A 12,848-nucleotide genomic window follows, 5' to 3' on the forward strand; every position below is an offset into this window, starting at 1 on the left:
CCCTGAGCTCCCAATCCAAAGGATGGTCTCTGAGCGGCTGTGTGAACATCTGTCCATCACTGAGGGGAAAAATGACTTTATAAGTAAAAGTGACTACAGTTAAGTACAGTGACCCTTTCTCCCTGGAACTCAGTCACAGCCATTTAGCATTTAAAAAAAAAAAAAACTCATAATAAGAAGGCCTTAATCTCCCCATCTCCCACCCCCACTTCTAGATCAGGACAGGAAAGATAGGAAAGAGTAAGAAAGAAATGAATATATTAATGGTGACACAGATGGAGAAAAATCAAAATTATGAAACTGTCATGTCAGAAAACAGACTTCCTCTGGGGAGTAATATTTTACAAAGCACAAGCAAGCCAATCCTGTTATCCTGAGTAGAATTTTAATAAATAATGCCATTTGTTTCACTAATTTTAAAAGCTAAATACAAAGATACATCATTTTTGCCCCAGGCAAAAATAATTTGGAGCCTACATGATTACTGGGATTTTTCTGGACACTATCAGGCAGCACCGCAAAGAACTCCTGTCCTGTTGGTCTGCTTTCTATTTGCACAGAGTAATTCACAATGTTGCTATCCTTGTACAAGTTCCCTTTTTTTTCCCCCCAAGCAGATAAATTATTTTACTTTCACAGTCTTGTCATAAATTTGTTAATAATACAAAAGAGCTAACATACGAATGATGTGGAGAAGAGCTAGTGGTAAACAAAACTGCATCTCTAAATAATAAAAAAATAAATAAATACCCCAAAGCTAAATTCACTCTTTTTCTGTCATATAATTAACTCAGTCACCACTCTTGGTTCAGGGGATGGCCTTCAAAGTACCCTGCAATTCATAACCACCATTAAGTAAGAAAGCAAGAAAACTATTCGTTTAAAAAAAATGGGGGGGGGGGCCCAATGACAGCAATACACAACTCACCTTTCAGAAACAGAATCAGTACTCCTGGTGTTCTACTAAGTTTTAATTTAGACTGGTTTAGGTACAATAGAAAAGAAACCTGAAAACACATGCTGTTTTAGTAACAAATACCAGGTTGCTAGATTTGTTACCTATTTTTGCAAGCTAGAAACTAGGAACAGGAGAAACCCTTAACAGGAGGCTACAGATAAGAAAGCTTCAAGGGCATGAGAAGTAATGGCATTCAGGAAAGTGTTTTTTCACACTGGTACATTTTTAAAGTTTGCCATAAAAAAACCCCAAGAAAACAAACAACAACCAAAAACCACCACTAAATTTGACAGAAGTATTTGTATTACTAATGGTCACTTCTATTTCTAACTGCCTCACATAGAGAGCATTAAGACATTTAGGCACTTGTTTTTTCCCCTAATACTGTTCTTTCATTTTAATCTACATAAAATTGTTTAACACTAAATATGAAAATGTAAACTTAATTTTCCCCATCAAAAAAAGTTATAAGATCGTATTTTTCCTATTCACCTTAAGAATGCAACCAGTTCCTCCCAGGCTGGAGGATCTTTTCACTATTTTGCTCTCCTCTCTCTCTGTCTCTCTCTCGTTTTCATTTCCTTTTCCTCTTCTCAAAACATTTTTCCATAAATAAATTAAAATGAAGTAATTAAAATCCAGTTGATTTTGTAATTCCCATTCATTGAAAAAAAAAAGAAAAAGAAAAAAGAAAGGCTACTGAAGCTGGGACACGGGTTGCCCAGAACCAAGACTGGGTGACTGGATATTTTTGTTTGTTTGGGTTGTTTTTTTTTTTCTTTTCCCTGATCTCCACACTGGGAGGGGAAATAATGCAAAAGTGGAAAGAGTTGGAGAGAAGAGGGCACTGAGCTTGAGATCGCTGTTGGGTTTGAATTTTAAAAAAGATATTTGTGAAAGTCCACCATTCCTTTATGCGCAAAGAACCCCAGAAACAAGCTGCAAAAATGTTCCTGATTTCTATTTACAAGTGTCCCTAGTCGCTGCTTCGAGGCCCCAATCCCTCCCCCTTAGGACCCCAAGTCCACCAGACTGGAGGTGAGGGGGCCCAGCAGAGAGTCCTGGAGCTGATGCTGGTGGGCTTGCAGGCCGTGGGTGGGCTGAGAGGCGGTTAAACCTGGGAGAGAATAGTTTGAGCTCCTGGCGTGGCTCATATTGCCCTGCAGCAGAAGGACCGAGTTCTGGTCTGGACTTTGGGGAGGTGAGAATTCTTCTTCTGAGCTGGACATGAGCGGCTTGCCCCCTTCCAGAGGAGAGAGTTGATTCTGCTTGTTGGAGGAGGAGTTATTGTTTTCAGTGTTCTCCCTAAGAAATAGAGGACAACACCATATGGTTAAAAAAAAAAAAAAGTAAGTTAAAAAAAAGTGTGAGATGGAGGGAGGGGAGCTGGAAGGAGGAAAGGGCCATTGTGCAATCAGTCATTGACCCAAATGGAGAAGCTCTGCCCTCTCACCCATCCCCAAGGGTCCTAGGGGAAATGAAGAGGCAGAAGAGACTTGAGAAATGGGGAGCTACGGACAGAGCTCCTGGGGAGCCAGGTCCCTTCCTCTTCCAGATTTTAGAAAGCCAGATCAGCAGGGCTTATTTGAAACATAAAAATTATTCTTAAATTTTTGTTCAAGCAGTTATTTTTAAATACCTATCAACAAGTACCACATTTAGAAGTAATGAAATTTGAAAATCTTCCAACAAATGATTGTTGGTGATGAAGAAAATGATCGGGGGACGAACAGCACCCAATGAACAGATGTTTGGTGGTGAATCAAGTCAATTGTCCTGTTCCCATCTGAGGAAACGATTAACCGTCGAGTTTCCCTGCCCCTGCCCGGAGGTTGTGGTCTCAGAGACACAGGACAGGTCATGGGAAGTGGTGTCCAGAGCGGCCCAGTGACCTGAGTAAACACAGGGAGCGCAGCCAGTCTCTCCGATTTCATCAGGGAGTGGGCCCTCGGGCCTGGCTTAAAGGACGGCCTTTTTGAAACTAACGTCTACCTGGAACTGTACTGTTCCTGTCTCCGTGTTACTCGCTCAGCCCGCAGTCCCTCACGGCCCTCTCTTAGACTCCCTGCGGGCATCCACACCAGCGCACCCATTCCCCACAGGGGAACTTCGCGACCCCGTACAGCCGGAGCCTGTGCGAAGAACCGGGGTCTCAGTCTGGGCGCTCGGTGCTGGTGAACTGCAGGGTCTTGTAGCCCTTGGCGCTTCTGCCTTCAGAGGGCTCGGCCGTCCTCCCCACCGCGGGGCCCGCCTGTCTCCCCAACTCTCTCCCCATCTTTCGCAGTCTCTCCCAGAGAGCCCATTTCAGCTATCCAGACTCTGCTTTTCCACCCAGAGGGGAACAAGGCGGCGACATCTTCGGCCCCCAGGCTCCGAAGCGAACAAAAGAAACCTAGCCGACTCGGGAGCTTAGGTTTCCCCCAAACTGCCCGGCTCCCCGAAGCGCTCTCCCCACCGCCGCAGCCGCAGCCGCCGCCGCCGCCTCCTACACGCTCTTCCGAATCTCGGTCGGAAACTCTACAGCAAACGAGTGGAGCCGGGCCAGGTGGCCGGGTGTGTTGGCGTGAGGAGGGCGGGGGCACAGACAGGTTACAAAAATATTGCCTTCTGAGCTCTGGGGCGAGAGAAGTCTGCGATTGGAAACCCCTTCCTCACCCGGGGAGGGGGGCGGGGGGGCGGCGCGGACAGCGAGACTGACCAGCCTCGGCTCCCAGCCAGGCTCGAGGGAGCCGACGAGGAGCAATCTTTTCTGGGCTCGGGGCGCCAGGGAGTAAATGCAGCGCCAACTCTCCCAAAGCTCTCTTTTCTGTGGATTTCTTTTGAAAGACTCCTCCCTTTGTACAGCTAGTGCGGAATTAAGCGACCTCTTACCCAGAAGACTACCAGGACAGAGCGATTGAAGGACGGGGCGGGAGTGGTGGCTGAGAAGAAGTTTCAGGCCAGCTCCACCCTCACCGGGAGCAAGAGGAGAGAGGTTCGAGACCCTCAGGCCCCACCGAACCCCTCTCCTCGCGATACCAATCAACACTGCCCTTCTAAGCTGATCTAGAAACTCACTCTCCACCCGCCACTCCTCGCCCCAGCCAGACAAGGAGGCATGAAAAACAAACCTAGCGCCAACATTTTCCAACACACATCCAAGGAAACCCACGCGCGGACGCTCAAATCAGATGAGCCCCCCCCCCCCCCCCCCCCCCAGCAAGCGATCTCAGAGTTCACGAACTTTCGCCGCAGTGCCGCGGAAGCCTGGGCGCCGCCCGGCGGAGGGCTCCGGCCGGCTGGGTGGACACGGTGGCTGGTGCCTGCGGGGGCGGGAAGGGGCGGCGGGGACAGGAAGGCTTCCCGGGGTCGCCCGATCAGCGGGAATCACTCCGCGTACCTTTCCTTGGCCTCGGCGGCCCGGTCTCTTTGCCTCCGGTTCTTAAACCAGTTGCTGACTTGGGTGGTGGTGAGGCCGGTGGCCTCGGCCAGCTCCCGCTTCTCACGCGGCGAGGGGTAGGGGTTATGCGCGTACCACTCCCGCAGCACGCCCCGCGACTTCTCCTTGAAGCAGTAGCTGGTCTCTTCGCCGTCCCAGATGGTGCGCGGCAACGGGAATTTTCGGCGCACCCGATATTTGCCCACCGCGCCCAAGGGCCGGCCGCGCAACTTCTCGGCCTCCACGTAGTGCGCCTTCAGCCACAGTTGTTGCAGCTTGGGGTGGTTGTGAGGCGAGAACTGGTGGCTCTCCAGGATCTTGTAGAGCTCGCGGAAGTTGCCGCGGTGGAAGGCGACCACGGCCTTGGCCTTGAGCACGCTTTCGTTCTTGTGCAGGTGGTCGCAGGCGGGCAGCGACCACAGGAACCTGCCCAGGCGCTCCAGGTTCCCGCCTTGCTGCAAAACCTCGCATACGCACGCCACTTGCTCCTGCGTGAAGCCGAACGATGGCAGCATCGACATGGCTGGGGCCTGCCGGGGCGCACTGCCCTGGCGCACGCGGCAGGGAGCAAAGCCGAAAAAGCAGGAGGAGGCAGCCGCAGAGAGGGGGGCGCGGCTGCTCCTAACTCCCTCCCTAGGCTTTGCGAAGGCTAAAAAGCGAGTCGAGACTTGGGGACGGGCGGCCGAGTTAGTGGAGGAGGAGTAGGACTCGCGCTGGACAAGGAGCGTCCGGCTCACTCCGCAGCTTTTCGGGCCTCGCTGGCTCCGGCCTCCCGCCGGGTGGATGCTGCTTGTTGCCGGGGAACTTGGTTTCTGTTCTCCCCGCAGCTGCCTTAAAGCGCGCAGCGTCCCCGGCGCGCTGATTGGCTGCGGGCGGCGCCTATCCGGGACTGGCCAGCCCGCGCGCCGCCAGGCCGGGCTGCGAGGCCGCGCCGCCCCGCGCGGGGAGGGCGAGGCTGTGCAACGAGGGATAGGGAGTGGTGGGAGGAGGGGGACCGCGAGCGGTGGGAAGCGAGGGGGGGGGGGGAGGGGAGGGAGCGGTGCTTCCCGGGGACGGGGGTGGTGGGAGTGGGTGAGCGCGTCAGGACCTTGAAAAGTGAGCCCCCTCTGCAGTGTCACCTAAGGGCAGCCGCGCACATCTCTGCACAAATCAATGACTCCAGACCTTCTGATTCGCCTCCTCTCCCTCCATACCCTGTCTCTGTCCCTTGCAGACTTGCCCTTTCCCGGTGAGCTCATATTTAATTACCTTAATGTTGGAATGAATAAGTAATGGATTGATGAATAGCTTATGGAACGCGATAAATAATACAAGAGCAGACCAGTGCTCCGGGCTGCAACCGCTGGAAGAATGGCTTCTCTCCCGGCTGGCTTCAGCTCCAGGAGCCAAGCCTAATTTCCTCCTCTCTTCCCTCCTGCCCCCACCTCCCTCCAAAAGTCACAGATACTCCCGGCTGTATAGCGCTTCCCTCATTCTCAAAAGGCCGCGACTATTTAGGACCACGCAAAGAGTTGTGTAGAGCATAGTTGCTGAGCAGATAGAGATGCCGAAGGTTCATTTATGATTTGGTATCTTAATGTTCTATGGTTTAAGTGGGCAGGCTTCTGGACTCAGTTTCCCCATTAGCGCGGTTGCATTTTCCAAGGCCACCTTTGCTACCGAGGAATGCCGAGAAGATTTACTTGCTATTAGCAAAAATGCTTTGGGAACCTCGCGCGAAAGGCGCTGGATGGGGTGTAAATTAAATAAAACTGTGTCCGGCTCCAATAGCCCTCTGGTTGTAACATAATCCTTGCCCTGTTCTGAGAGGGACACTGCCCTCAAAGCGAGAACGACAGCGGCTCCAAGAAGATTAAATAAAGAGGGGTGTGTGTGTGTGTGTGTGTGTGTGTGTGTGTGTGTGTGTGTGTGTGTGTGTAGATTGCAATGCTGGCCTATTTTACTGCCAGGGAATGAGAGATGTCTTGCAGTTTCAGTCCTATCATCTCTTATTTTGTGTATGTGTGGAGAATGCTTATTAAAACTACACAAACAAATGAAGCTGTAATTATCTTAAGCCTCATTTGCACACCTTGTTCCAAAGCAATTATTAAAAAGATTTTGAAAACAATTAGCGTCTCTAAACAAAGATAATCTATTGTCAGAGCTGAGACTGGCAGGAGATAAGAACAATGCATGGAGATAAGGGGAGCCAAACGGTGGAAGGAGAGTGACTTTATGACTATACTTATCTCTGATTAGATAACTTCAAAACAGAATTTTAAGTACACTTCAAAAATGCTTTTGATTTAAATGTCTCCTCTTGGTGAATGCAAGGAGCAAACTCTAGGTTCTTTAAACTTGCTCGTCTTCTTTAAATATGTTTTGATTCCATCAGCAAGAGCCCAGCATCGCAGAACCATTTACATATTGAGACATAAGTGGGAGTGGAAGAAGGAGAAGCACGGTGTCTCTTTCCCCTTGTATTATTTATATGGTTTTAAAATAATGCACCCAGTCCAATGCACCCTGCAATGTACATCTTAAACTCATGAAGGGTTTCCACTCCCTAGCTGTCTCTCAGGAGGCTCCGAGTAGAAATGAAGCTGCTTCTCCGCTGAACTCCCAAACAATGCTTTTTGCATCTTTGAAACCCTGCAGTATCCCATACAATTAGACCTTGGAAATAGATGCTGATATTTCAATATGTTTGGGATTATTTTTAAGTGCATTTAATGGGTGCATATTATTTCAAAAGAGCCCCTACCACACTGTGTGCCCAATGACTTACTTTCTAAACTGGAAAACTGGCAAAGCTGAGCCCAAGCCCATGTGTCTGGTAATTTTCCCTGGCGGTCTTATTTTAGTGCTCATGATGTTTCAGATGAAGTCTTGAGGAGCTGCAGTGTCCTGCCAGAAGGAACGTCTCTGCTTGGAACAGTCCTTATTGACATGGCAGCTGTGTGAGGACTGGAACGGAGGCTTAAACTCGGCTCTAAAAAATCAGTTAATGCCTAAAGTCTGGAGCGAGTGCGCAGAATTACAATGTGTGTGTGTGTTAGAGGAATGTGGGGGGGGCGGGAGTCTGTAAGTACAACCAAGTCTCTTAAAAGACAAATGGTAAATTGAGTATGGGGTGTACTTTATAATTAACAATTTTGTATAAGGAAATGAGGCACAGCTTGGACAAATAAGGGCAGGTATTGATTTACAGGGAGCAGAGAGATGACAATTAGACACCAATATGACCACCTTTTTTCCGGCTTCCTCCAGACCTCCCTGCCCACTTCTTTTCATCTCTCTTCAAAGGGAATCAAGACGCACTAGACGTTGGCGACAACTGGGAAGACGACCGTGTGGATGCCGCGATTGCGGGCACCGGGGTTGATGTGATGTGGTGCTCGTCTTTGGAGGCCGTGCCCGGGCCCGCCAGCCTTTCTCCTAGCGTTCAATCCAGTAGATCGCGTGACTAGAAAGGAAAAGTGCCTTTCGCTTTGTACCAACGAGCCTACCTGCTATTTCAATCCCTCGGTTAGGGGAACCAATCGTTATAAATGTAAATTATTGGCTCAGATATATAAGGTTTCCCAAAATGGAACCTTTCACTGAAAACCACTAAAAGAGGTAAAATGACATGAATTTACAAACCACATAAACCAAATGATCCATTTTAAATCGCACACAGAAAGGTTTGAGTTGTTCTAGTAACTTAAAACCTTTTGCTGTCAATGCAAATCACAAGAAAACAGAGATGCGGCGGAGATTTAAAGGCAACGAGCAACTCTAGCTGCTGCCCTCGCCGCTTCGCGGCTCCCGAGGGTAACGCGGCTGGAAAGGAGCTCCCAACACCAGGCTTCTGCTCTCCTGTGCCTCCCTCCGTACAGGTAACGGCCGGGTGCGCACAACTGGTCTATGGAAAGGTCAATGCAGAGGCACCAGTTGGTGCTGGGGTTTCTCGGTCGGGTTGACATAAGGCCTTGGTTCAAAAAGCTCTGGCTGGGACCCACTTGTTTCCCTTCTGGCTTGGAGCGAGATGCTTTGAGGCTCTCGGCCGGCTTTCTCGGAATTCCTTTGCCATTAAGAACGACAGCGGGGATTCTACTCTACCTAAAGATATTTGGAAGGGAAGGGCTTCGGGAGGTGTCTCTTCAATAAATTAGCGTCGTCGCTCTGGGGCAGTGAGAACACTCCCCAAATCCTGGCTGAAGTGACAACGTCCATCTTTTTCCTCTACTTGGTCGGAAACTCCAGGTGCCCTCGACCCTCGGGATCCCGGGCTCCGATGGCGGCGCGGCACCCGAGCAGCCGCCCACCTGCCTCCTGGGGGACGCTGCTCCCCACGAGCTCTGAATAGGCCGAGGGCTCAGGCAGGGCGATGTGCGGACCCAAAGGAGAGAAACCCAAAACCAGTCCATTAGTAAATGAGTTTTGTGTTGTCAAGGTTCTTTCCCATCCACTTGCTGTTCTGAAAAATAGATCACGTTTCGTTATCTTTAGTGGGAATCTGCAACGTGACACCGGATCCGCGCGGCCCCCGCCTCTCTCTCCCTCCCTTCCTTCCAGCCTCGCTTGGCCGGGCCAAGGGGAGCCGGCCGGCCTCCTTGGCTTATTTCTGAACAATGAAGATTTGTCTGTTCCCCTAATATATTTATGTATGGAGGTAGGGAGGGAGTTTTCTCCTGGAAGCGGGAAACATGCGAGCAGAGCCTCCCGCTTCCTTGGTGCGAAAACGCAGCGGCAGCCCAAGACGCCGGGAGGCTGCCGCCCCCTGCCCACACCTGGACAAACAGAGCGGGCTGCGAGCCCAGCTTGCTGCTAAAAACCGTGCCGCCCCGCGCGGCTCCTGAAAATACAGTCTCCACATTGTTCCGGGGTCGGGGAAGGAAGAGAGAGGAGAGAGAAAGGCTGAGACACACCGCCGCGAGGGAACTCAGATTGGATGGGGACAGTGCCGGAGTGTGTGTGTTTGGAGAGGTTATCCTCTCCCTCTGTGTGTGTCCCCAGGTCTGGTCTCTCTCCGTGTCTCTTTCTACCTCATCCTCTCTTTTCAGTCTGAAAGAGGAAGCTCATTCATTCTGTGTGTGTGAACCTCTGATTCCTTCATTCTCTCTTTTATTCTCTCTTATCTCCATCTCACCCTCTGTCCCTTTCGTTCCCTCGCTGCCTCATTCTCATTCTTCTCCGCGTTTCTCTCTCTCTCTCTCTCTCTCTCCCTCTCTCTCTCTCTCTCTCTCTCTCTCACGCCACACCCTCTCCTCTCTATCTGGATCCCTCTATTCTCTTTTTCTTTTTTCCTTCTCTCTCTCGTTCCTCTCCCTTCCTCACGACTATTGGCGCCTGCGCCTGCTTCCCCAGGACCAGGAGCTGTGAGGTCTCACAGAGCGTGCTGTGCTGATATCAGGCACCCAGGCAGCAAAGGGCGAGTAGACTCTGAAGTCCGAGCAGGGGCGTCTAGCTCAGCTGGTGGGGACCCGCCACACTGAGTGGTGGTGTGGTTAAAAAGGTGGGGGCACCCATGGAGGACTGAGGAAGGTGGGTTGGCCACCTGGGGGGAAGAGGGCAGATTTAAGCTGCGCTCTGCGAAGGCTCAGGCCCAGAGACTTGCCAACCGCCAGATTTGAGTCAGAAGACACCACTCAACATTAGATAGATGCCAAGCACCTTTCTGGAAAGTGAAGGAGAGTGTTGTAAGAATCTGTTCTTAAGAACCTAAGACACTCTTGCCTCTTTTGCTTTATTAATATTACCTCAGGGCAAGAGTTCTTATCTTCCACTGAATTTCCAATCAACTTTTTTGTCAGCTAATGTACATCCTGTATACTGCATCTGTCTAAGCTAAGAAGAATTTCCTTTTGGGAGGTGAAAGCTTGCAGCTCCTCCTGTTCAGAGGAAAGTGCTAGTGATGGTAATGCAGGGTGACACTAAATAAACAGTTAGGGTGGACTGCAAAGATGGAGTTAATTATCCAGTGAGCTGCGTTTCAGCCCAGACCATCAGGGGCTGATTTGTTTTGGCTCATAGTCTGAGGAAGGAGACAAACCACTCTTCTCTACATCTCTTAGGGATCCTGATCGTTCCTGTCGCAAACAAAATAAAAAACAAAAATCACTACCGAGTTATCACTGTTTCAATTAAAATTTGGTTTATTATTCCTCTGCAGACTCTGCGAAAATGTCCACTCCATTGCCCCATAGCCCTTGAGAGAAGACCCAAAATGACTCAAAAATGCCCTCCCTAAGTCTTTTTGTAGGGACCCATTGGTAAGGAAAGTGAACATCCAGCATTCCTCCCCATCTCTTCACTTAGATTCTTAAAATAAGTTTATAAAAACACGTATTTATAAAAACTAGATGTTGGCCTGATTTTCACATTGATTTCCTCCCCCCCACCAAATAATCAGGCTTCGTGAAATTTTAGATGGAATTAGATTTATTGTTTGCGTGATTCACTGACTATCTGGTTTCCTCAGGTAAGCCGGAACTTATATATAAATCCTAGTAACTTAAAACTTCTCCCTCCTCACTTTGCTCTTCCCTCCTTCCCTTCACCCACCTCCCCTCTCCGCCACATTCTGATATTAATAATCCCCGGCTGCCCCTCTTTCCGGGTCATTACGGTACTGCTGGTCTCTAATCAATCCTAATGCGATGGCAATTGGAGTCCCTGATGACTGCGGCTCGGGTTTCTTGTAATGGCTCTACCACATTTTCCTGGACCTCCTTCTTTAACCTGAGATGCCAGGGGGACGAGTCCCTTCTCGGCTGCTGATTACTTCAAGATGTGGGGGCTGGTTTGAGCAGAAGGGGAAAGAGACACGCGCACAGCGTGGCTACCACTACAGGCTGGGCGGCTGCGGCGAGCAAGGCGCCTGCCCGCCGGGAGCTGGCACCCCAACGCCTTTTGCTACTCCCTCTTTTCTTTTCTCCCCATTTTCCAGGCCCAAACTCACCCTGGTGGACCGAGATGAAGATTCTTAGAGGTTTTCTGTGTTTGTTTGTTTTGTTTGTTTGTTTTTTCCCTTGATGCGGAGACGCCTCGTGGTCTCTGGGCCTCTCCAGTTCTCCAGGGTTCCCACCCTACAGCGTCCGCCCGGACTCCCGGGCCAGGCCTGCCCCTCGCTCAGTTGTGAACGCCTCTCCCCAGTCATCAGGGCCGGCTCCTCTTTCCTCATGGCTGTTTTCTCCCAGTGCCATTCTCCCTCTCCAATTTTAGTGTAGTTGTCCCGAAACTGGATTCTTCCTCATCTCTCCCTCTGACCCTTGACCTCTCTTCCCTTCCTTATCCCAGCAATGCCTGAAGCTCCCAACCTGTTCCTGACCCAAAGCCGAGGCCAGAAGCTTGGCCCTGTCTTGTCGGGATATGACCCCTTCTCTCCAGATCTCTGAAGGAGATCATCGCTCTGAATCCTTAACCTCTAGGGATAAAGGCCCAACACTTCTTTCTGGTTGGTGCCATTGGGAAAGAGAACCAAGAGTGGGAACTTGCGCCGTGCCTCCCTCTCCCTGGCCGAAATCCTCTCGCTCGCCTCCCTACCCTCATACACGCCCGGCAGAAAACCGATCACCACCTTCGCAGCATTTATATTCTTCCATTTCTCAGCCTAAAGCCATTTAGCGTAACCTGAGCCCAGGATAATTGCTACGTTTCTGCCGCGATACTTTTAAAAACAAGATAATGCTTCTGAATTGCGGAAGAAAGTGCTGCGGACAAATTGGGCGCTGAGCTGCCGAGACGGTTCGCTTTGTTAGGGGCAGCCGGTGGTTTGTGACTCAATTAGTGCATTTCTGGGAGCCGCCTGCGCTCTGCAGCCGGGTGAGCTTGAGGCGAACGCCCCCTGTGGCTCCCGAGCGCCGGGAACGGTTAGGAGGGGAAGGGGAGCATTTCAGGCCTCTATGTCGGTGCAAATCCACGCCATGGAAAATGTTTTTGCATTCCCATACGAGAACATTGTTTGGGTTCTAAAGAATCCAGGTTTTCGAGGACACAAGCTTGACTGCCTCTGTTCCCGAATGGGCCACGCGGCATTTGTCTGAAGCAGCAGTCCTCTGAGCTGTGGAGAATTAAATAAGGGGTGGAGGGTGCCCACTCACGCATGCCCCTCCGCGCGTCTCGCCCACCCGTCTGGGCTTGGATTTTGCAACCATTTCCAACGTCGTTGCTGTACTTGGCGCAGCCCTGCTGAAAGCCGGCAGGGTGAGGCTTCCAGGCAGCCGGCGGGCCGCGAGGGGCGCTTTTAGGGCTTGGAGCAAGGCTGTAGGAGTTTTCCTTACCTCTACTCAAGTTCACCCGCCACCCCCACCCGTCACCCTGCTTGCAGGCCCGCGTCAACGTCTCGCTGGAGCATTCTGGGGTCCCCGGTAAGCTGCTCTGCCAGGTGTGCGCCGGCGCGGGGGAGAGCTCGCCGCGCAGCGTACTCGGGGCCCCGCCCGCCGGCCCGCTGTACCCAGCCTGCGAGAGCCGGGCGAACCCACGCCCCGCCACCCGCGCCAGGAA

The 12,848-nt window shown here is 51.1% G+C and overlaps 1 protein-coding gene across 1 annotated transcript; it reads right to left on the minus strand.

The window, feature by feature from the left end:
• Nucleotides 1-366: 366 nt before the first annotated feature.
• Nucleotides 367-5,188, minus strand: SIX1 (SIX homeobox 1). The gene is made up of 2 exons (XM_027111415.1): nucleotides 4,338-5,188; nucleotides 367-2,263 (listed from the first exon to the last, which is right to left on the minus strand). Exons 1-2 carry the CDS (start codon nucleotides 4,895-4,897, stop codon nucleotides 1,969-1,971), a joined length of 855 nt encoding a protein of 284 aa, XP_026967216.1. The 5' UTR covers nucleotides 4,898-5,188; the 3' UTR covers nucleotides 367-1,968.
• Between the last annotated feature and the right edge of the window lie 7,660 nt (nucleotides 5,189-12,848).

The sequence above is a fragment of the Aethalodelphis obliquidens genome, unplaced genomic scaffold (assembly GCF_003676395.1).
Source record: "Aethalodelphis obliquidens isolate GAN/ISIS:26980383/991018 unplaced genomic scaffold, ASM367639v1 scaffold10, whole genome shotgun sequence".
NCBI lineage: Eukaryota > Metazoa > Chordata > Mammalia > Artiodactyla > Delphinidae > Aethalodelphis > Aethalodelphis obliquidens.

Coding starts and splice junctions, on each gene's coding strand:
- SIX1 (XM_027111415.1), bottom strand. CDS start 4,897: ATGTCGATGCTGCCATCGTTCGGCTTCACGCAGGAGCAAGTGGCGTGC. Junction 2,264..4,337: donor GCCGCCGAGGCCAAGGAAAG/GTACGCGGAGTG, acceptor TCTATTTCTTAG/GGAGAACACTGAAAACAATA.